Source organism: Salvia splendens, chromosome 20 (genome assembly GCF_004379255.2).
Source record: "Salvia splendens isolate huo1 chromosome 20, SspV2, whole genome shotgun sequence".
Classification (NCBI taxonomy): domain Eukaryota; kingdom Viridiplantae; phylum Streptophyta; class Magnoliopsida; order Lamiales; family Lamiaceae; genus Salvia; species Salvia splendens.
In genome coordinates, this window is record NC_056051.1 from 8140590 (window position 1) to 8165377 (window position 24788).

The following is a 24788-nucleotide window of genomic DNA, read 5'->3' on the forward strand; positions in this document are numbered from 1 at the left end:
CAAATATATTACTAATAATAAAAAGGAAAAAAGAGGATCAGCTCCATGAGAGCATACGCCACGTCAGGCCAATCGGTGAAGGACACAAAGGCACGCACAGGGGCTTAATTCTTCGTCTTTCCACCTCACCAAAAGATGTTTAGGTAGCACAATATATTATCAAAAGAAACAAGTGTCGAATGATGGTTAATCAAGGTGTTAATCTAATTAAGCCTAAAAAGGTCGTGTGTAGTTTAATAAAAGTGGCCTCCTCCAACCATGAAAATGCATGATAGAGTTAATTTATACTATTTGTTTATTGGGAGAGAATATGTGTGTGTGTATAAGGTTGTGTTAGTTGTGAGTGTTTTTGGTCAAGTACTGCTATCCTAGCAAGAGTTTAGAGAGAGAGAAAGGCAACAGTCTCGAAGCTAGTTCAAACTAGTGGGAGCTGCTTGTCTGCAAGCTTAATTACACCACTCATCAATTTTTTTTTAAAAAAATTGTTCATATATAAAAATATATATTTTGGTGAGTTAGGGAGATTTTTTCTGGGGGTGGTGTTGTTATTGTGTCGTGTAGTGATGGCACGTGGGAAGACGCAGATGAAGAGGATCGAGAATCCAGTGCACCGACAAGTGAGCTTCTGCAAGAGGCGGGCGGGGCTGCTGAAGAAGGCCAGGGAGCTCTCTGTGCTTTGTGATGCTGAGATTGGACTCTTTATTTTATCTTCCCATGGCAAGCTCTATTAACTTGCCACCAACGGGTATTTCATCATTCTCTACAACTGTGTTATTTATTTATATTTGTAGAAGTCATTAATGAAACAAATTATTGAAAATTCAAAACTTAATTTATTCATTTTCTCTATTTTAAATAAATGAATAAAATAACAAACCGAGCTTTTAGTGTCTGAAACAAAATAGCAAACGCATGCGGGTAGTCACAAAATTTCGATTTTAGGTCATCATCCAAAACATAATTCTGCCCGAGTTGAACAACAGATTAATTACTTAAAATTGTTTTCTATATATACATGCGAGTTTCAAATTTTTTTCTTGTTTATAAATTGCAGAAGCATGAAAAGCTTGATTGACAAATATACAAAGTATAGCAAGGAAATCCCAGCTGAGGAACCCAAAGAGAAGCAAGCTAACGAATTTATGGTACGTCAACTCAACAGAAAAACCCTTAATTATATTTCTACGTACAAGATCTTAGATTCTGATCCTTTTAGTCTAAATTAATTACACCAAAAAATAGAATATATTATATAAGTAAGACAGAATCTGGTGCCTTTTCTGGTGTTGATCAAAAGATACAATAATTAAGATATTGAATAAATGCAAAGCTATCAAATAAGTGACCTCCTATTCAGTTATTCTTGCTTTTTGCAGACAAAACTGCATGGGCAAGATGAGAATATATTACACCATTTAGATCAATCAAATAAAACTTTAATAAATTAATTACCTTTTTGCAAACCTTTATTTACTTTTAAACTCGATATATGTTATTATAAAATAGATATTAATTTTGAATTAAAAAATTTTAATTGATGAATATGACAGATTAAATATGCAATATACATATACTGACATGCAACTCAAATATTGTATACAACCCACTTTTCATATCAGATAGGCATACAAAAATTACAAGAATTTTATAGGGTATGAAATAATATTTGTAAATATCTTAAGACTATTTTAAAGTAGTCAAATGCATTTTGCATTTAGGATCTGAAAGAAGAGATTAACCTGCTGAAGAACGAGACAGAGATTCTGCAGAAAGGAATAAGGTAATAAACATATTTTCCAATTATTGGCATAATCAAAAACAACAATACATGAAGTTTGTTTGGATTTAATTTGAAAAAAAAAGGATTAAATTTTGAAAATGACTTAATTTTTAGGTATATTTCTGGAGGGGGAGCTCCTGGTGCTATGACTCTGAATGAGCTGAATGTTCTTGAGAAACATCTTGAGACATGGATTTATCAGGTTCGCTCTGCTAAGGTATGTTTTTTTTACACTCGCAAATAACATTTTTTATCTCGTATTTTGTTTCATTGTTATACAAATTACATATACAAGTATTGATAAAATGAAATAGGAGAACAATTGACTTGTTTTAACACATGCATGAATCATGCATGGAATAATATTCTCACACTTTTTATAATTTCTTCTATTTGTACTTATATTACTTTACAATAACATTTTGGTACAGATGGATATTATGGCTCAAGAAATCCAGCTGCTGAAGAATAAGGTTAGACTGATTACAAAATTATTTAATAGATTTTTTTTTGTGATATATTTATATATTATCTGCAATTTTTTTTACTATCACATTTATATTTACTACAAACCTGAAAATGAACTTTATATTTACCTTGTCTAATTTAGGAAGGAATTCTTCAAGCAGCATACAACCATTTGCAAGAGAAGGTATATAGTCTACAAGCATACTCCATATACTAATATTGTAATTTCAAATCACATTCATAAAATATATATGTGCTCATACATATTGGTTATGTATATATATTAAACACATAATATAGAAGTTTTCTTAGTAACTAATTTTTGGTGGTTAATTTTGTGCAGATAGATGAGCAATATGGGATGATTGAACTGACACCAATGCTGACTAACATTCAATACCCACTAACTACTAACATTAATCAGTACCCACTAATTATACCAAATCAAGAGATATACCAGTTTTAAATTAGCAAATATATGCCCATTTATTTATTACTTTTAATTTGGGCATATTGTAAGGCTCGATGTAAGAAAATAAAGTGGTGTTTTCACTCACTTTGACTGGACTTAGTTGGTGAGTGATGGAATTATATGGGTGTATGTGAAACTTGTACTACTTGTGATGTTATGTAATGGCATGTTTTTATTTTTCCGTTATTCCAAGATTTTCACTTTATGTAATGACAAGTTTGTGTTAATTTGTTCGTTCTTAAAGTATCTTTTTGTTAATTTATCACCTACTCATTTTATAAACTGTATTCAGGAATCATTAAAGTATGTGATAAAGTTCATGACTGTTTTAGAGAATGTTTTAAAAACCGGACCGGACCGGCTTATTCGACCGGTTCAACCGCGAACCGGTAGGTGGTCCGGTCCGGTTAGCACTATAAAACCAGTGACATGTTCAACCGCCATGAACCGCCGAAACCGGCTGGTCGGACCGGTCTGCCGGGAACCGGACACCGGTTCAAATGCTTTTCAAAATTTTATTCTAAAATTTTGGCCTTGATAGGGGTCGAACTCAAGACCTCCCGATAAACTTACCAACAATTCTACCACTACACCATAAAGACTTCTTGGTAATAATATGAACATAAATTATTTTCATATGTTAAACACGAAATATTTATCAATATAAACTAATAATTCGTGTTTAATACGTATATATGTATATTAAGAATATGTGATTAATTATATTAAAAGTTTACTACTATTTGATTATATACTAGGAGTATTTACTAAATATATGTTTTTAATTTATGTTTATTCATATATCTTTGTGTATAATATTATTTTGCCGCATTACTTTTTGAAAATAATACTATGAACTTATTTATTTTTATACATAAATATTAAATTTTTTATTTACAATAACTTACTACTAGTATAATTTATATATTTAATTATATTTGTTGATAAAAAATTAATAAAATTCTATCATTCACTAAAAATATATTCTTTTTAATTTTATATTCTTTTAAGATAATTCATTTTAATTTTATATATTCTTTTAAGAAATTGTTAATTTTAATATATTTCTTATATTTTAATTATACTTTTACAATCACTAATGTTTTATAATATAGGAGTTTATAATTATACATAGAGTTTAATACTAGTTTTTAATATTGTGTATTATAATTTATTATTGTATTTAAACTTAACGTCATTAAATATTCTAATATAGTAGTACAAGACTTGTTTTCTATAATAATACTATTAAATGTATAATACTATAATATCTATTGATAAAACATTTGATTAAATTTTATTATTTACTACTAAATAAATAAATAAATGTATAAACAGTATACCGGTTCAACCAATGGTTCGACCAGTGAACCGGTTGAATCAGTAATGACGTCGGTTCGCTTGCCGGTCCGGTTTTTAAAACATTGGTTTTAGAAAAAATACTGTATTTATTTTCATGCAATTAAATTCTGGAAACGCGTGCCAATCTTTGGAATTCGTTGTGAATTTATGTCAAACGCAGTTGGCAATTAACTCAACAATCCCCAAACCACCCACACCAGAATTTAATAAAGTGAAAAATAATATAATAATCCTTCTATTTTAATTTTTTTTTCTTAATCAGAACAGGCAGTGTGGCTATAGGTGGATGCAGAAAAAGATGGTGGCAGTGGCAAAACTTTATTCAAATTATACATATTACAAATGATAAATCTACAAGTAAAAACTACTACTAGTATAATAGTTCATTAAGGCTTAACCAACGACTAGCCATTGTATATGCTTTATTCGAACTAAATGTTAGGATCGTCGACTACAACATTAGTTTGATATTGTCCGCTTTGGGTCAAGCCCGCACGGATTTATTTTTGGGTCACTCCCAAAAGGCCTCAAACTAATTGGGGTTGGACATGAATTATATACACCTTCCAAATTCTCTCACTCATCCGATGTGGGATAGGTTTGTAACCCAACACTAAATGAGATGAAAAAATGAACCGTGACATCATCTATTAATCTAAATTAGAGATTTTTTTAAATTAATTTCAACGGTCTTGAGATGCGTACATATTTTTAAAATGATTAGTTACAAAATTTTTACAAACAACTTCTTCATAAAATTAAATCATAATGATTTTAGTTTGATTCAATCTTATAGTTTCTCAACAAATCGAAAGATACATTAGAAAATATTAAAATTGATTTTAAACACTAAAAAGTCTGCCAAAAAAATACATGAACGAATTAAGATATTTCAACTTTTAATTTATGAAGGTAGAACCGTTAATTAATAGAAGTAATAAAGATTAAAAAGTATAGAGGCCATGAAGCTGTTAATATTTGCCCTCCATCTCTAAAAAAAATAGTCTCATTCATCTATTTTTGTCTGTCCATCAAAATTACTCTCATGCTAAAACTTGAAATCCTTTTTAAAACGAAAAAACTTTTTCTCTCCTATTTTATTCAAAATGTCTCTTTCTCTCATTTTTTTATCAGTTTGGCATCAAACCTGTATCATCCACCAATGCTACTATTTTATATAGACAAATAAAGTATTTTTCTGAAGAAGTATGTTACTTGAACATAACTAGTTGGAGAGTGGTGAGTTTAGAATCATTCTTTTATGAGACAAAATACACACCAAGAATTTCATAACTTTCTGTTGGGATTTACGCACACAAGGCTTTCACACACTCAAGAAGATCACACACACACTCACTGTTGTATGAGATCACACAATGCAGAAAACACACACACTCACACTTTGAGTATTGAAGATGATAATCTTGGAGAGAAAACTGGAAAACTCTTTATTGATTAAACTCTACTCTAAACTACATACACGGTGAGCTATTTAAAGCTCTACTATCAAGTAGCAACTGCTACTAACTAACTACAAGAAGAATCAAGAAAGCAAGAAGAATAACCGCTACATCTCAGCTAACTAACTGCTGCTCCAACGGCTAGTTCGGCTAGGTTGCTTCTTCCTTTTCGGTTCAAGACCGAACTCCTTCCTCGGCTTAAGACCGAACTCCTTCCTCGGCTCACAACCGAACTCTTCCTTCTCGGCTCACAACCGAACTCTTCCTTCTCGGCTCACAACCGAACTCTTCCTTCTCGGCTAGTTCCAGCTCAAAGCCGAGCTTCCTTCTTCTGCCTTCTTCTTCTCGGCTAGTTCCAGCTCGGTAAGCCGAGCTTACCGAATTCTGCCTTCTTCTTCCAACTGAAATGAGCACTCCATTATTACACTTTCTCCATTCATAGATTGATCCGAAGGATTCGTTCAAATTAAGGGAACCAACAAGTATTTATTTCAAATTTGTTTAATTGTTTTTACACACAAATACAATATTTCACATGTGTAAACTACATCCACATCTCTCTATTATTAGATGATCACAAAAATTTATCACATTTTACCATGATTCATACACCCTAAAATAAAAAATCATTGACTGAGTGAGAAGCACACAAACCAACACGAAGAAGTAAATAAAATATTGGGTGCATATTAACTTCAGCATAGACTACACAGGTGAGGTGAGCATATTTACTTCTCCTCCAACCACCGCCCATTCTTGCTTAAAACCATCCTCACACACTCATTATTCATCATCTACAGAGAGAGAGAGAGAGAGAGCAACAATATAATAATGGGGTTCAAGTTTTGCAGCCTCCTTGTGCTCTTCTTGTCCCTCACTTCCAACAATGCAGGTTTATGCTATGGCCAAGGAGATGAGGATGCAAGAGGCAAAGCTATGGTGCCCGCCATGTTTGTTTTTGGTGATTCTTTGATCGATAATGGCAACAACAATGATTTGCCTTCTCTTGCTAAGGCCAACTACTTACCTTATGGTATCGATTTTAGTGGCGGCCCCACCGGTAGATTCTCCAACGGCTACACTATGGTCGACACCATCGGTATCTGTCTCAACCCCAAATATACTGCTGAATCTGTCGTTTTTTAAGTCTCAATCTAGTCTACATATACTGTTGGGTCGGCTATTTTTTTTAATTTTCAGCATGCAACCTTCCATTCTAATAATATGATACAAATTCATGGGGTTACGTCTTTTAAAAAGATTGGTGATAAACAATTTCAGCTAGTAATTTTTTTTATTCTTTTATTTTTGTTTTTTGTGTGAGAGAGAGATATTTGTTGGTTTCATTTGCCATAAATGTATTGATCCATGCATTATTGGATTGTACGTGCAGCTGAGTTGCTTGGACTTCCGTTGATTCCTCCTTACTCTGAGGCTTCCGGCGATCAAATGAGATTTGGAGTTAATTATGCGTCCGCTGCTTCTGGAATTCTAGACATCACAGGCAGAAATTTTGTGAGTTTTTTTTTTACTATTTTTTCCATGCAACTAAAATTGATATATTTATTTATTATGATTAAATATTCTTAAAAAATTGATTTTACCATTTCGGTTCTTTTATATTCTGTCATAGCTATCAATCGAATATTGATTAATACTTGCTTCGACTTACTAATAGAAATGTGACAATGTCATGTGGGCAGGTGACTCGAATCCCATTCAATCAACAGATCAAAAACTTCGAGAACACACTCGACCAGCTCACGGACCGTCTCGGGGCCCTCGAGCTGGCCCAGGAGCTGTCGAGGTGCATTTTCTTCGTCGGAATGGGAAGCAACGACTACCTCAACAACTATCTCATGCCAAACTACGACACCAAAAATCACTACAATGGCCAACAATATGCAGATCTCCTAACCCAACAATACTCACAACAACTCACTGTAAGTGAACATAGAAGCACACGCAGAAAAAAAAAATTTCTAGTGGAATATATTTTCTAATTTTGAATTTAAGAAATCCCTTATGATTTTGAAAGGCCAGTGTCTAAAGTTATTTTTTTATTTTGATCACAACGACTTCTCCACCGCAGAGACTGTACAATCTCGGAGCTAGGAAGTTTGTGATCGCCGGATTAGGGCTAATGGGCTGCATTCCGAGCATCCTAGCTCAGAGTAGTAAAGGGGTGTGCTCCGAGGAGGTGAACCAGCTAGTTGCCCCGTTCAACACAAACACGAAGGTCATGATAAACAACCTCATCCGTAATCTTCCCGGAGTCCGGTTCTCCTACATTGACATCCACAACATGTTCCAAGATCTCCTGGCTAATGCTAGATCATATGGTAGGTACCCTGAATTGATCAAGATTCGATTTTGACTCAAGAGTCTGACACTAGATTTGATTGAATGATTGATTAGGTTTCAGCGTGGTGAACCGCGGGTGCTGTGGAATTGGGAGGAACAGAGGCCAGATAACTTGTTTGCCGATGCAGACGCCGTGCCCTAATAGGAACCGATACATTTTCTGGGACGCATTTCACCCGACAGAGGCCGTGAACGTCTTGTTTGGGAGGAAGGCCTTCAATGGGGGCTCTGATGTGGCTTATCCGTATAACATAGAGCAACTTGCTCGCCTATGAATTTTAGGGCTCTAGGGCTAATTAATTTGTGGGTTTTGTAAGAAGAGAAGATGGTTGTTTCTATTTTGATCATAATTACCAAGTAGCTTAATTGATTTCTGATTTCTGATTAATGGATAGTTTGGAATTGATTACAGATCTAGGCTGACGCAGAAAGAATTATTAGTTACTCTATTAAACTTCGTTGGAGAATTTTTAAGACGAAAAGGAGCAGCTCACAATCGATTGTGTTTTGCCAACTGAGATGCGTATTTTAATACTTCAGGTAAGTTCAAGATGACAGCGTTACACATGTTTTCTTACCAAATTTGCAAAAAACATACTCAATTTATATTTCAAAATGAAGAATTGATTTAGATATATGGGAGCTCAGATTCACGAGTCTCTAATCATTTAAAATACAAAAAAACTCCATGAAACTGTAGCAGTTGTGCAATAATTCAGATGAATACAAGGAAACAAGAGCTCTTTCTATGGCCGAGATTTGCAAAGCGTTCTACCAAAAAAAAGTATTGTTGTTTTAACGAACCTTACGAGCTTTCTCCTCCTGACCTAATCCAAGCGATTTCTGTGCATCCGCTATACCATCGGGATCTGCTCAAGAAAATGGCACAAAGTTAAAAATGAGACGACGCGCAACTCAAATGGGAGTGTGAATTGTAACTAAAAAAACAGTTCAAGCCAGCATAGTTTTTTTCTTTTTTCTAATGCTTACTCCTGCGGTTTGAGGAGGCAAACGGGATTAATCATGGATCATTTTAATCGCGATAGATGCATAAAACAAATGCAATAGAACTAGGAAAGGCAACAGTGTGAAGAAGAAGAGTCGACTCACCAAAGAACTGAGTGAAGATCCTTGTGAAGAAGGATAAATTGCGGGAGACATTGTACGCCATTGATGGAGGAAGGGGCTTGACAATCGTATCAATGCTGAAGACGTTTTGAAGGAACTGCAAAAACAGAGAGGGAATCGTCACTGATTTTCACCACAACATTTGGCATTAACCAGCAAGCATAATTTATGTACTACTCTTTCACTCCTCCAAAACCAAAACCAAAACCAAATGAGACCTTAACATCATTAACGAAGAGCACTTTCAATATCAAAAAATTAGAATCATGAATTCCGATAAAAAAATTACTATCAAACACTAAAGCAAATGAGACCTTATCATCATCAACGGAGAGCATTTTCATCAAATCTAGTTAACATTCTTAGCTTCTCTCAAACATAAGAGAGGCATTTTATCAAACACCTCGGGCGCTTTACTTAAATAAAAGCCTAATCCCCTAAAATCAGAGGAGATATTGCAAAATGCACATAAAAACTAAGTGAACAAACATAACATAAAAATGGATAAGGTTTCAATTCACCTGGAAATTGCGCTGGAAGCTGTAGCGAAGTTCAGGGTCGATTTCAGTGAGAGAATCCTCCCCAACGGCGTCGTTTTTGGAACCGAAAGTCTTCTTGCCGGGGACGTGCATTTTGGGTGTTGCACCGGGCTGTGACGTCACCTTCAACTTAGCGTCCTTGAATTTGTCGTCTTCTTGTGGGCCCATCCTCCATGGCGCTGATGACAGCAGCTCTTTCTTCTTTTGCGCCATGATTGCGATTGATTACAGCTGTTCGTTTCTTTGGTTTGTGCAGTCGCGAATTTGAAGAAGAAGAAAGAAGATAAAACCAAGAGTGGATAGAATAGTAGGGGGGGTTATACGACGATGTTTAGGCATCAATAACCTCGTCCCGGTTTCAGACCCTAAGTCCCCTTCACGTCATCATTCCTCTACAGTTGCGGCCCAGGCCCCAACTGCTCTAACCCTGCAGGCCACAACTAATAAATGACATTATTCACAACTTCAACATATTTAACTCGTAAATGCAATTCGTTGAACAATTGAAACCGGGAAAATACATTGGTATTGTTCATTAGAAATTAACATTACATTTCCTAGACGAAGCAAATTAAAAATACTAGAAACCCGGGCCACAACTACAACTTCTTCATTTGGGCACGAAGGTAGGCGATCATCTCACGGTGCAACTCGAGATCGAACTCCAACATCGTCGAGGTATCCCTCGATGTCAACTCCGTCAGCTGGCTCATCTGCCATGTAATACTCATCTCCGACAAAGAGTCGGACATCTTATCCAGAGACGGATTGATCGGCGGTGGCACCATGGCGGAGTTGCTCGCAGTTGCCTTCCCCTTTGCTTTCCTCTTTGCCGCCTTTGTTCCCATCGGGCGGCTCTGAATGCTAGGAGAGGAGCCGAAGACGTCGTCGTCCGTCACGTTGAAGTCGATCGTCGGACCTCCTTCGCTCGAAGAGTAGTTTCCGGAGGCGGAAACTTTGGTTCTCTTCGCCGCCCCAGTTGCCGTCGGCTCGGCACCGCTGGTGAACTCCGGGCTCTTCTCGACGAGCTTCCAAACGTCGAAGTACTTGAAGGCCTTCTTCGCGTCAGCGAAGAACGCCTCCTACGCCTTCTCGACGAGGTACGCCTCGCTGTGCCCGCTCAGCCACATCCGGACTACGTTGGCCCACTTTCCATTCCACTTGCTCATATCCGCCTGGACCCGACCCCAATGCTTGCGCAGCTTCACGTAGCTACGCTCGATCGACCCTTTAGGACGCCCAGCGTTATACCTCTCAGCAATCCGCTCCCAGAAAACCTTGCCGGACTGCTGGTTGCCGATGATAGGATCCTCGGCGACGTCGATGTAGTTCCTCGCAAGCCACATTGTCTCTTGCAGACTGTACTTCTTCGGCCCATCCTCCTCGCCGACCTTGCTCTTGCCCCGCCCTTGAGCGGGCTCCATCTCACTGATCTCGAACTCTTCGGTGTTGACCAGCGATGTTACGTCGGCGTTGCTACCGACTCCCGGACTAGGCGTCGGCTGCGATGGTGGCGACGCCGGCATGTACCAATTGTTCGAGTTAACGAACTCGTCCATCTGACGTTCATCGTTGTTGAACCAATCCATTGACGCTGAAACAAAGTGTATAATAGAGGATTGAAATGGATAATGCACGTTAGAATGATGCAAACAAGTCTCGTATTTATAGCCAAAAAATCGAAAAAAAATATAATTTTTGGGGACTTGCGGCCCGGCCCGAAGAGCATGTAACGCTGGGCCGGGACTCGCGGGATGCGGCTCGTCCCCGATTAACGCTGGCCAGGCCGGGCCGCGGAACCGTCACCGGGCCGCAAATGCGGCCCCGGGACTGGCCTGGGCCGTGACTCCCCTCCGATTAACGCTTGTGACGGGCCGGGACTCGCGATTTGTGGCCCGGCCCAGTGCGTTACTGATGCTCTTAGAGCATCGGTAATGCTACGGGCCGGGCCACAAATCGCGAGTCCCGGCCCATCCCACGCGTTAAACGGGAGAGCGTCATGACCTGGGCCGGTCCCGGGGCCACATTCCCGGCCTGGTGACCTTCCCGCGGCCCGGCCCAGCCACGCGTTAAATGGTGCGGGACGTGACGCAATGCGGCCCGGCCCAGGGTTATTTCGTTTTTGGGTCGGGCCGCAACTGATTTTTGTTTTTTTTTTTAAATTCGAATTTTTTTATATAAATACTCCTCCATTCCTCCATTTTCATACACATTCAACTTCATTTCAACTTCAAATCTCTTCCTAGAATTTGAAAAAAATGCCTCCTCGTCAAAGATTATTCGAATCTCAAATGTCCCGGTTGTTAGCAGAGGCGGTACCGGCAATCCAAGAAGAAATCAACAACGAAGTAGAACGCTACCAAGCTGCTATTCAAGCTTGGAACGAACAACAAATCCGGGTACCACGTACTCGGATGTATATTCACCGAGACCGTCAACAAGCTGCCTTGCGGCTTTTCACGGATTATTTCTCTAGAGATCCGTGATGGAGTGATCAGATGTTCCGTCGCCGGTTCCGGATGTGGAGGCCTCGGGCAGTCGTCGAAGCATTCAAGGATACATACTTGAGAAAGCCAACGACCGACGACGTTAGGAAGCTGGTCGACATGCACGAGCGGGCCCACGGCTTCCCGGGGATGCTTGGAAGCACGATTGTATGCACTGGCAGTGGAAGAATTGTCCAACGGCTTGGAGAGGACAATACACTAGCGGGCACAAGGGCACACATCCCACGATTGTGTTGGAGGCCGTTGCCGACAAACGATTGTGGATCTGGCATGCCTACTTTGGTGTCGCGGGGTCCAACAACGACCTCAATGTGTTGAACGAGTCTCCATTGTTCAACGACTTGTGTGCCGGGTGAGCGCCGAACGTAAAGCTCACAGCCAACCACCGTCGGTATAGTATGTACTATCTGGCAGACGGGATCTACCCTCGATGGCCCGTGTTCGTGAAGACTATCACATGTCCGACAACGGATCAGAGGGCATTGTTTGCCCAAAGGCAAGAGGCGGCTCGGAAAGATGTCGAGCGTGCATTCGGAGTCCTCCAAGCACGGTGGGCTATCGTGAAGGGAGCGGCCCGTGGTTGGCAGCGGTCACTAGTCGCCGACATCATGTATGCATGTATCATAATGCATAACATGATCGTTGAGGACGAGAAAGATAATGTCACTTTGTGGAGCGACGATCCGCTCGCCAGCACTGGGAGTGACTACGTTGTCACCGACCCGCCCGTGCAGGGCCTTCCTCCCGACATCCGCAATGTCATGGCCCGGTCAGGTGCGATGCGCCAAGAGGAACAACACACTCGCCTCCAAGCCGATCTAATCGAAGAGATTTGGACTCGCACCAACGTTTTCCAGCATTGACGTTGTGTTTTTTATCGTTTTTATTTTGTATTTTAAAATTTCTATGTTGTAATTTTCAATCTTCGATCGAAATTAACTTTACCGTGTTATAAATTTCCGGCGTTTTTTATTTTACGTTTAAAATAGGTTGAAATTGTGAATAGTGTCATTTATTAGTTGCGGCCAGGGTTGTGGCTTGCAGGGTTAGAGCAGTTGGGGCCTGGGCCGCAACTGTGGAGGAATGATGACGTGGAGGGGACTTAGGGCCTGAAACCGGGCCGGGGTTATTGATGCCCTTAGTGTTCTCTCAGGGATTTTTGCAAATTCGCCCTTCGGGTTCTTGATAATTTAGGATATCTTACCAACTTATTCTTTTGCTTCTCAAATTTCATTTTCCAATATAAAGCTTAAGGGCACCCGCAACGCGTCTCGTTGCGGGCTTTATCTCGTCTCGGAGAGACGAGACCGCATCGAGACAGCGTTGCGGGCTCCGTCTCGTCCCCATCCCGTCCCTTGTCTCGACGCGGAGGGAAGTCTCACGAGACAGCTCGCTATGCGCGTTAGCGACGTGGCGAGCTCCGGTTCATCCGTGAACAGCGAATCCATGGGTATTTGAACCCGAATATCCAGGAAAAAGCAGAATATTTGATGGAAGGACGGGGAGCTCGAGTGGGCGTCGTTTTTATCCGAAAAAAAATATTTTTTTGTTTTTTTTTAAATTCAGGAAAAATTCGATAATTAAAAAAAATCCCAAAAAATATACTAGTCGTTTATAGCCATTTTTTTGCAAATTTTTAATTTTTAAAATTTTTTTAAGCCCTCAATCACTTCTATAAATATCAAATCATTCCCACAAATTAATCCACCATAAAAAAAAACTCTCTATTCTCACTCAAACACTCTACATTCTTCATCTCAGAACATTATTCTTCTCCCAAATTTAATCCATTCATGGATCCATTTGAGCAAATGCGTCTAATAAAAAAATCAAACACCCTAAATTTTCAAGTATCGTTGGAATCCACATACTAAAAGTTTGTCGGAGCGCTCTCCCAAATTCGAAATAAAATCCTTCACCTCCCCAAGTCTATCGCTGCGAATTTTTGTTGCCTCGAGCTTTGATCCCACAGAATAAGACGTCGCAACTGATGATATCTTCTTCTGCTTCTTTGAGTTTTGAGATTTTGAATTTAGAGAGAGTGAGCAGAAGATTTTAAATTATGTATTTTTTTATTTTTTTAGGATTTTATTAATGTGGTTTTTTATTTTTTAAAAATTTTTAAGTTGTAATTTTATTTTATTTAATGAAGTGTGTTTTTATTAATTGAATTTGTTGGAAATAAAAATAAAAAAATGAAATTGAATGAATAGTTAAGGGATGAGATGGTTAAGAGATGGAGGGATGCATGTGTTGTCTCTTAGTTTAAGAGATGGAGGGATGCATGTGTTGTCTCTTAGTTAAGAGATGGGGTGAAAAGTACAGTGGGGCCCATGAATAGTGAAGAGATGAGACGGATAAGAGACAACGTTGCGGATGCCCTGATCAAAATTTTATATAACTGTTTCTAAAAATAAAATATCAATATATTATTATCGATTTGCATCATGGCACAACTAAATCGTTAAGTGATTCTGATGATCAAATTGACAAAATTATGAAAATGAGATGGAAATATAATTAACACAATTGCTACAAACAGGGATAGAATTATAAATTATAAAGGTTTTAATGAAAATGATAAAATCCCTAAAAGTCATGATATACTCAATCATTATTCCCTCCAATGAAATCAAAACAGGTTTGGAAAATGTAATAAAATTGAAATAGGCATGCCATAATTAAAATGCTATACTTTATTAATTTCATGATATATAATATAGAAAATCTCGTACAATCAATACGAATCCATAAATTCAAAAAATAAAAAATGAAGAAACACAAAATATAGGAGGTGCATAGTTTGTTGTCACACACGTATAATAGTGCGACCATATATGTGTCTATGGACAAAAAGGTCTACCCGAACTAGTCCTATGACTAGGGATATTGAAATGCCTAATTCTCCCTTCTTGCTCAACCAAATATCCCTCACACAACAATTCCTTTGAAAACTTGTCTTCTACAACCCTATCCACATCATGCACAAACACATCACTCTCCCCACTCTCTCTATTCCTCGCCATCAACCCGGCCGTGTAGATTGCGCTCATCCGCCCGGGCGCCCCATCAAAGTACCCAGTCGGGGCGTCCACCATGATCAGGTCCCACTCCACGTCGTAAACCTCACTCGGAAATCCAGACAGCGCTAGCTGGCACTTGGAGAATCTAGGGTCACTCACGGCCCTGCATTCTTCTCTGGAGGCCACCTCGAGAAGCTCGTCGGCCTGGGACACTTTTGTGTCATACGTCACGTGGTATGCCTCCAGGGACGGGATCTGCGCCTTGATTTGCGCGATCCACTCCTTGTCCTCTTCTAGGAAGACGGTCCGGCCGCCGTAGTTGAGGGATGTCCACATCAAGCTGTCGTGGCCCAATCCGAAGACTAGGAAGTTGCATGGGGATTTTTTTTCGAGGATTTTGAGGGAAATGGAGATTTCTTTTAGTGTTTGTTGTGGGGTGAAGTTGAGGGTTGCATAGTGGACTAGTGAGTGGGCTAGGGAAGGTGGTATTTTGGTGCATGATGGTGGGGAGTTGGAGAGGGAAGGGCAGTTGATCGATGAGTTCGATGGGCGGAGGGTGGCCGGAGTAGAGGGGGTGGGTTGGGGGTAGGGGAATGTTGATCGGAGGATCAAGAAGAGGAAGAGGAGGAAGAAGAAACATATCAAGATTGTCTTGAGATTGTAAGGGTAGTATGGTTTACCTCTCATGTCCAGTGGTTAAATTGGACCAAAATCAAGTAATTGAAAAAGTGGGAGTAGATTTGAAGGTGGGAGTTTGTAGATGAATTGGTGGGGAAACAAGAAGGGTATGATTTTTATGGGGGGTTTTGTGGTTTTGCTTTATTTAGTCTTGGAGTTGAAGCAATGAGTTGTTGTGGGTTGATGGGGACATGCTAACTTATAATGATTGGTTGATGGTATGTTAATTAGGTGGGGGGTATTAGGTGACATTGAGGTTGTTATGTCTTATCTAACACAAGTGAGTGTGACTCCGAAGGTTGTATAGTCCTAGTGTTAAATTATTGTTGTATTGTTAGATATTAACTACTACTAGTATGTTACAATTAGAGAATTGGATGGTGCTTCACGCTACATAATTTTATAAAGCAAGTAGTTAGTTAACATAATGCTTTCAACAACCATTAGGTGGTACGATGATAAGGTATTGAAATAATATTAATCTCACTCTTTATATGAGAGATGTCATACTTGTTCTTCTTCAAGATAGGAGGGGCTCGAGCCCCTGTCAATGTATTTATTCTTATAAGAAAAAAATCATCAAATGTGTAGAATACAACCTCTTCCTAACATTTTTCTTCTTTATATCGTATTTCAATATCATCAAAACATAACACAAAAATATCATTCGTTATGTCATCCTCAAATTCAAAATAGAAAAATAGGAATATAGTAGTAACATAAGGTCATGAACATCTTTACAAAGAAAATGATTAAGGATCAAGTCAGAAAAATTGTACAATTATTTCCAAAAAATTTAGAGATTACATATATATAGCATTCACGATAATATTTTTCCCACGGGAAAAGTTCTACCAATACACAAGAACTTCAGCAACTGTGAACACAACTGACAGAAGCACCGCATAAACCGGACATCTATACACAAAAAATGTCTATATTGATCGATCCTCAAAGAGCAAACCATGGCAAAGATTTAGAGCTCGATGAGAGCTCAAGAAACTGATGAAACATCCGACAAGAATGGCAAGAATCGATTTGTCAAAATTTCCATCTACCTTAGAATCTATAACCAGAGCCCGATGATGGAGGAGCAGGTGGCAAACGATTGGGAGTGCGTCGGCCGCCAGGGTTTATATCACCGTTTTGAGAAGGATCACTATTCCGGCGGTTGTGGCCATTTGATCTAGAATCCCCATATGATGGGTTTGGACCGTTGGCAGCAGCATCAAACGCAGATCTCCAGTCGTCCCCGGAAGATGGACCAGCAATGGTGGGACTTTCTACTGATGTAGAGAGGAAACCGTTACAGGCTTACAAAAGAATTATCATATATCAAAATAAACAAAACCATGTATATATAGTTATATAAAATTTGTAAGAATAAACCCTTTATAATAGTAAAACAAATAACCTCCATTAGAGTGGGTGGATGCAGCAGCTGCCCGATTATCATGAATACTGAGTTGTCTAGTAAGCTTGGAAAGAATAGAGGACTGTTTCTGGATACGCTCTCTCCTCCGTTTGACATTCTGGTCCTCCTGGAGCAGCTCTTCTATTCTTGCCATGCTTTGAGCACTATCATTCCGAATTACACAAGTCATGTCATGAACACAAAAATAAAAGCATAAGATGAACAAATCTTTTTAACAAGGAGATGTTCATATAGACAAACTATCTCAATAAGGCAAGGCCATGTGAGTATTCTCTAATCTTTCCATGTGATTTTGCCGTGGTTAAGAAATACAAACTGACGAAAGCATCGTACACCATTGGATGGAAGCATGTAAGGAGACTACTGACCTTATAGAACTGTATAGCTTAAATAGCATATCTTCTTTTGCCTTTTCAACTTGGCAAAGCACAACTGCCTGTTATGAAATAGAGTACATCACAAGTCAAAAGGTGGTTTCTCTTAAAATGCAGTTTAATGGAATCTTTTTACTATCATATATCTGACCTTTGGGACGTTGGCTGCAAGACTGTTAAGAACAGCTTCAACATAACCACGCACTTCCTGAGCCATCCACCGAAGTTCTTCTTCTGGATCGGCAGGCCTTCTAGTCATTGTATCCTAGACGAATATTTAAAAGTGAGAACATGTATGAAAGAAATTCCTAATTCACAAACAGAAAGAAACTAAAACGAACCAAACATTTAGAATTTATAAATCAAGCAGCTGACAAAATTCCGGCAATAAGAACTTTAAGAACATAAGCATTGAACAAATTTGGCAATGCTAGGAAGTTCATGAACTTACAAGAGAACCATCAGAAAGACTTTGGCGCAATGGAGGGCCAGATTCACCCTTCACTTGACCTCCTTTTGAACTGATAATATTTCTTAGTTTATTAATCCATTCTGTCTTGTCAGTAGCACTTTCAGCCTTCAAAACAACGGCACTATGGGCTGCAGATACCGTGGAGCAGTACTTAGCTGTCTATGAACTGAATTTGCAATAAGTTTCAGAAAGAGAAGGCAGCAATATTTGTGGTACCTTTCAGGACAGTCTTATATGGAACTCTACTTGTTATCTTGAATACTAGACTGGGTGCTTTTCCCGGATCTGGACCATTTGCTTTTTTATCTTTAGAGCTCTTTGGAGGAGGTGTTTCCTCATCTTCTGCAACTTCTTCCAGATTACATTCCTGAGTGTTGCAACAACAAAATGACAGGATTGGTTAATCTTAGGCGCAACTTCTGCAGCTATACAAAATCAAATCAACACTTTTATGAACCAACAGATGTTATGGAGCTTTAAGACAGAACCAGTGAAACATGTTCAAGTCATATAGCTCCAAAACATGCAGCAACGTAATTCCGTTCTTATTGGTAGGCATTAACACATCCTCCAGATGACTCCCCATTCTTTGTAATATTATTTAAATTCCCCAGTTTCTAACATCTTTAGAAGCTCTTGTAGTATATAGACATATTTCAGGACTAAACTAGAGGGCTCAGTAAAATGTGTATCACACTGCCATAAAGTACCTCTAATGTAATGACACCACGAAAATGCCTCTCTTCCTGCTTCTTCGTGTACCCAAGCTGCAGAGGTCATGGAAAGTATATGTCATGAAAGCATGAAAAGAAATTTGCTTCTACAAGTAGTTGTGTAAGTCAAGGAACTCACTTTTCCTGTTTTTCCATTCAAGACGAACCATCTGCGGCTCCAACCATTAGTTTTCGTACTCCTCTTTAACAAAAATCCTGCAGAGAGAAAGGGTAGTGCTCCATAAGAAATCTGGATGTATATACATAAAAGTAGACAAGCAGCATCTTTGAATCATCTATCTACCAGCACACAGTTTCAACTTTATAAAGAAACAATATGCATGACAATCATCTTTGACCTTTGAATTGTGATTGTTTAAAAAGAAATAGGTTTGACAGCTCTAGTGGGTTTCTTACAACCAAGCTCACCTAGGTACTAAAGCAATCAGATATCGAGGGCAACTGATTCTAATTTGTTCCACAAATAACATATGCCAATAGACGAAATGAAATACGCAAAAAGAACTATAGCTTCTGTGAGATTATTTTGCAAGAACCTGCTGTTAGTTCTCCATCTGGTCCTGCAATCTTCAGCCCAGATCCTTCTTGGATATCTTTATCTTTATCTTTTTCTTGCTGACTAGATTTGCTATCCTTCATTGATTTTGAGTTGCCTCCAGTTTGTGGGCTAGTAGCCTGAAAGTAGGAATATGACAATTAGAGGAGCAAATATCATCAACCATTTTTCATCACAAGGTTATAGCAAGCAATTTTTTGGTTGAAATAAATTAAATAAGAAGCCAACTTCCAATCCTAAATGAAGTAATACAAGTTCCAAAAACATGTTTACCCGATTCAATATAGATTGCTCTGCCTCAGAACCCTTTTTGGAAGACCGGCCTTTCAACTCCTCTTCACGCCGTTGTCTATCCATCCTGCAAAAGCAATCAAAGACAGTAAGTATAAAAGAACATAGATTCAAATGCGGGGAATGTAGAACTAAATCAGTTACAGTACTCACCGCCTCTGCACTAGACGTATGAAATGTTGAGGCGGAACATATGCACGTTCCATGTCAACAAGTGCAACTACCATGTTTTTAGCTTCATTCTTGAATCCTTCCAACGCAGTTGTGGCAATTGCTATAACCTACATAGGTTTCACAAAAGAATGCCCTATGAATATTTAATAAAATAAACAAGACATAATGTCAACAGTAAATGAAGTAAAAGCATCCCATGCACCTCACGCTTAAAAGGAGGATATCTTCCAAGGCCTGGTGTGGCATTTGCAGAGGCGGAGACAATATCAACAAGAACCCGGTGTACCTACAAAAGGTAAAAAAAATTGTTTAATCAAATATATCTACAAGCACTAGACTCAAATAGGTAAAAGAACCAACATTTATTTACCTCGTCAACACAAAGGCGTGAAGATTCTTTTGCTAGTTCTAAAACACCTTTAATTAATGACCTCAGCCCTTTCTCAGGAGAGATAAGATATGGTTGATAACCATCTGCTTCGAGCACAATCTGGTTCAGTTTCGAAGCATTAATACAAACACAAGAGGCATCAAAACTCATACTCAAAATGACATAACTAATTGAAACACATACTCTTTTAACATTATTGATGTCGAAATGTCTATCCAGAGGTAGTTGCTTGATCCTGTTAGGGAAATTGCCTTCAAAACTAGAAACCACTTTCCAGCCAGAACCCTGGACAGGTAAGGTAATCCAGATTCAAGCCAGCAATATAGAGCTCAAATAAGAATAATGACAATCAAGATGAACTAGACCTGAAGTTTGAATAAGGAAGAGTTCCATAGAACATCATTCCACCTCAGAGATATATTATACTATATATGTATGTATATATGATGTGCATATATTCCTTTCCTGGAGTTCAGAGCATTACCTCTCCGGTTGTGATATGCTGGAGGAACTTGTCCTCAAATTCACGGCAAAGTTCTAGAGCTAAAGCTCTTGTACCCTCGGAACTATGAACCATCTGTTCACCAAGCCTGAAAAGTTCATCCTGCACTACTTGGGACTTGCCCTGGAGCCTGCAGTAGTCACACGATCAATATCAATAATTAATATTCAATATAGGCGTAAATAGTGCATCATACTCTAGCATATGATGCACTGAAAGAATCAATGCATCCAGACAGAACTAGGATAGAAGCAGCTTCACGAGACAACATACCCTGAAAGAAGATTTGGCAGCCTTATTTTCATGCGATTTCGGATCTGTTGAGCGAGGGTCTCAACCAATGCTAACCTCCCAAGCTTACTTTGAGGTGCTCCAGTTAATATAGATTTCAAACTTTCGCTCTCAGCTCGCCAAGCATTTTCTAAAGAATTATCAGCTCCAACGCTCCCAGACTGAGCAGATGCTATAGCGACCGACTGACCAATTAAAGCAACCCAGGGGATGTCGGATGTACTTCTAGGCCCTTGATTTAGCAAAAGAGCCTGCACAGCAGCAAGAATCTTTGGATCTGATGATGATTGATCTACTTTGCTGATCACTCCAACAGTTCGTGTACCTATTTAAAAAATGAATATAAGTTACTCAAGACACATTGGCAGATAATGTTCAGTTTCTATATTCTTCCCCTCTTAAATTTATTAATCAAGACAAAATTGGATAGCAAACTGACATTCTCCATCTAGTTCCTTTGCAATTCTAATAGCTTTGGCAGATGCAACTTCTGGAGCCTGGGCAGCAGGTATGACAACCAGCAATATTGCATCACTACGTTCGGCATACAGACTCTGACATGAAGAGAAATGCCATCAGACAACTTAAAAATCAAAATACTTTGGGCCCAGGGCCATGATTAACAATCATTAGTATCATTCAGTCAGGGTAAGAAGGTCAAAATTCAGCAAGACTGAAGTAGGGAACATTATCAATTGTTCAACAAAAGTGCAACTGCAATCTGCAAATCAGTAAAAGTGCAACTGCAAATTCTATTGAAGTCCAAGGTGTATTCCACTCAATCAATTCAATTGAAATCAAATCTTGTTAAGAAGGTACTCACCAATGAATCATCAACATTTCCCTTATCTGCTCCGGGCAAATCAATCAATTTCAATGGTGGAGCTGCCAAACCATGAAGATAAAAGAATTAGATAACTAACCTCATGTGTTGCATAAACCAACATTCTTATGAGATAATATTATTAGATGCTCTTTCAAAAAGCAGAAAGAATGCATCTATAACAACTCCAAAAGAAGACACACCTGTACTTGTACGGAGCTTCAAATATATTTCATCACGGCTCTTGCCAGATGCTTTACCCAACCTGTCTTGTAACGAATGCCGAAGTGCACCTATGGCAGAACACTGAATTAATATGAATGATTACATGCAATGATAAAACCATGTGACAATAATTTTTATCAATACATAACCTATTTTAATTCATATTATCTGCTTTAGGAGTAATGTTCAGTTAGAGGCCTTACTTGCAGAAACTGCTTGAGATTTACTATCAATCTGCAACATAATAGATTTGCTGCTTAGTGAACTATCCCTTGTTAAGTCAACACATATTGGAGCACGGGTTGCACCACCTTCGCCAGTTGGCTGCAAAATTCAATAGCAGCTTTCAGAAAAATGACTTTACAAATGAAGACAGCCGACCAACCTATAGGATACTTACCAATGCTGGATGCCCGATTAGACTATTCAGTACTGCTGACTTACCTGCACCCTGAAAAAACAAGTACCATATGAATTAGCAAAGAATAGTAAAACTGCAACACATGCAGATTGTTCATTCACCGCAAATGGTAAGTCAAATTAGAGAATGCTAGAATACTTCAATCTGGATGATACAAGCTTATACAGATATTCTGAGAGTGTGAAACCCAGGTGAATTGTTAAAAAATAATCCAAGATATAGTTACCATAGGTCTGATACATTATAGTAAAGTATGAATTCTAAGCTTAATTTGAATAGGAAGATAGCAGCAGTTTCTTTCTACCAGTTTCCATTGCAAGGAGTAGTGGTCCTTCGAACATGAACAAGCCTAATAGAGATACAACAAACGATTTTTTCTGGCCTATATAGGAACTAATCTATGATCAACATGTTGGCTTCTACTTAAAGCTCTACAGACTTGCCATTTTCCCACACATTTAACAAGCTAAGCAAGTAAGCAGAATAGTGTCTACTAGGTATGAGATGTTACATACAATCACATAGCTTATATTACAAATTTATAATTAGATTGAAACAATCATAAATACTTGGCACAGAAAGGGAACAAATAATATACAGTAAAGGTATACATACTTTCAAGCTTCTAACTCACTCAAATAAGACAGGAGCACTGATCTTGTGCATTATTACTTTCTTCCTTTCATTACTCATATTCAGTCATATAAATATTACTATAAACAAATTATATATCCACATCTTTGCACGCAAACTTCCAAACCAGCAGCCTATTAAGTGAAAACAAGACATGGCATGTTGACACATTTAAATTAATGCATCCACCAACAAAAGTTTTCGGTTAATTAACCTGAAAGGTAGACCTCATCACAGAAACAGCTGAATTCAGCTTGCCTAAAATGTCTCATTGCAATATTTGAGTTACAAGCTAGTGGGGAAATAGAGAAAATGAAATAAATAGATCAATCAAGAGTTCAGAATACAGTATTGTTTTTAAGTTTGCTGTGATTTGGCAATTTAATTCCAGAGACATTAATTTAGTTTTTCTTTTAATCATCCTGCAAAAGTAAATCCCGACGGTTATGTGAAATACCCTTATTATGCTCATTTGGTTATGTTACTTGCTAACACAATATAACCCACTAATCAAGAATAAAGCCCCGCCACCAATTGATTAACATTATCACATGATCTGCATCAATCGCCCAAACCCAGTCATTGCAAACTGAATTTCGCATCAGCCAGCTAAATTGATCGTACAAAGATTCATCTTGAGATCAGATGAACCGCAATTTCCATTTATTAAATCAAAATCCAGATCCCAAAATGGCCAACCCCTGAGATCTAGACCGTACAACATCCACAAACCAATTCAACTGCCAACTTCAAAACAATCCTCTGATTGAGCTAACTCACAGTGTTTCCAAGAGCAACGACATTGAGGAAAGTGGACGAGCGCTTGGATGAAGAAGATGAAGACGCCGTCTCGTCCACATCTTCATCGGCGAGCATCGCCGACGCCTGGCGCATCGATTCCGAGAGCTGCGCTAGTTCCTCGATAGCCTCCATGGATTCAAATCAATCTATAAACTTTCTGATGAGCAATTAAACGATGAATTTTCACCAAACCACTGGATCGAAGTGCCGAAAACCACAGATCCAATAGAATGGGAAGAGATCGAGCGAGAAAACTAGCGTGTATGTATTATATCTATATGTTCATGTGTGAATTGTGGAGATTTAGGGTTTGGGAGTTTGAAGTTTTCAAAAAAAATTGGGAATGAAATGAAAATTGGTTGAAGAAAGTGATGACGGTGAGCCGATTACGTTCAAATTTTGAAAGGCAGATTTCAAATTTTTATAATTGGAAATCGTACTTATTTTATTTTATTACTACCTCCAAGTATTTTATTACTTCAATATGTGTCCCACTTTACTCGACACAAAAATATATAAAAAAATAAGTTGAAAAAGTTGTAAATCCTATTTTTATTAACTATTCCCTCCATCCTGAAAACAAAATAGTGAAAATAATGTTAGTATATTGTGGAGTATACATTATTAATAGTGTGTGTTTGTTGAAAACTTTTATTATTTAGACTTTTTCTAATTTTCGGGGATGACCCAAATAGAAAAATTAGTCTATTTTTTTGGAGACGATGAAATGTTTGTTTAATAAAATAATGTAAAGGGGAAATAAGTTAGTAGAATGTGAGTTTTATTATCAAAAATAATAAAAATGATATGGAACAATTAATAAGGGATAGATCAAAATAGAAAATTAGGACAGATAATAGAAAAGAGGAAATATTGTTTTGTTT

At 38.3% G+C, this 24788-nt stretch overlaps 4 protein-coding genes and 1 pseudogene across 5 annotated transcripts; 2 read left to right on the top strand and 3 right to left on the bottom strand.

Moving 5' to 3' along the window:
• The first annotated feature begins 302 nt into the window (after positions 1-302).
• LOC121780972 lies at positions 303-2947 on the top strand (annotated as a pseudogene).
• A 3419-nt stretch (positions 2948-6366) lies between these two features.
• On the top strand, positions 6367-8294 carry LOC121781282 (GDSL esterase/lipase At1g71691-like). Its single transcript, XM_042179021.1, has 5 exons — positions 6367-6641; positions 6936-7057; positions 7246-7485; positions 7635-7884; positions 7961-8294. Exons 1-5 carry the CDS (start codon positions 6374-6376, stop codon positions 8179-8181), a joined length of 1101 nt encoding a protein of 366 aa, XP_042034955.1. The 5' UTR covers positions 6367-6373; the 3' UTR covers positions 8182-8294.
• Positions 8295-8488: 194 nt separating this feature from the next.
• On the bottom strand, positions 8489-9868 carry LOC121781050. The gene is made up of 3 exons (XM_042178731.1): positions 9556-9868; positions 9017-9131; positions 8489-8775 (listed from the first exon to the last, which is right to left on the bottom strand). Exons 1-3 carry the CDS (start codon positions 9784-9786, stop codon positions 8702-8704), a joined length of 420 nt encoding a protein of 139 aa, XP_042034665.1. The 5' UTR covers positions 9787-9868; the 3' UTR covers positions 8489-8701.
• A 4890-nt stretch (positions 9869-14758) lies between these two features.
• LOC121782302 (glucuronoxylan 4-O-methyltransferase 1-like) lies at positions 14759-15880 on the bottom strand. The gene has a single exon (XM_042180093.1). It carries the CDS (start codon positions 15788-15790, stop codon positions 14924-14926), a length of 867 nt encoding a protein of 288 aa, XP_042036027.1. The 5' UTR covers positions 15791-15880; the 3' UTR covers positions 14759-14923.
• Positions 15881-16517: 637 nt separating this feature from the next.
• On the bottom strand, positions 16518-24307 carry LOC121782301 (dynamin-2A-like). Of its 2 annotated transcripts, none has more exons than XM_042180092.1 (22): positions 23884-24307; positions 22450-22500; positions 22253-22373; positions 22028-22117; positions 21825-21886; positions 21441-21555; positions 20984-21326; positions 20693-20840; positions 20392-20493; positions 20188-20307; positions 20020-20103; positions 19797-19924; positions 19626-19710; positions 19333-19471; positions 18915-18991; positions 18773-18829; positions 18279-18429; positions 18042-18190; positions 17742-17855; positions 17585-17652; positions 17196-17359; positions 16518-17064 (listed from the first exon to the last, which is right to left on the bottom strand). In XM_042180092.1, exons 1-22 carry the CDS (start codon positions 24034-24036, stop codon positions 16841-16843), a joined length of 2745 nt encoding a protein of 914 aa, XP_042036026.1. In that variant the 5' UTR covers positions 24037-24307; the 3' UTR covers positions 16518-16840. The 2 variants fall into 2 exon arrangements, with proteins under 2 accessions (XP_042036026.1, XP_042036025.1); XM_042180091.1 differs by having other exon boundaries at positions 16518-17067.
• Between the last annotated feature and the right edge of the window lie 481 nt (positions 24308-24788).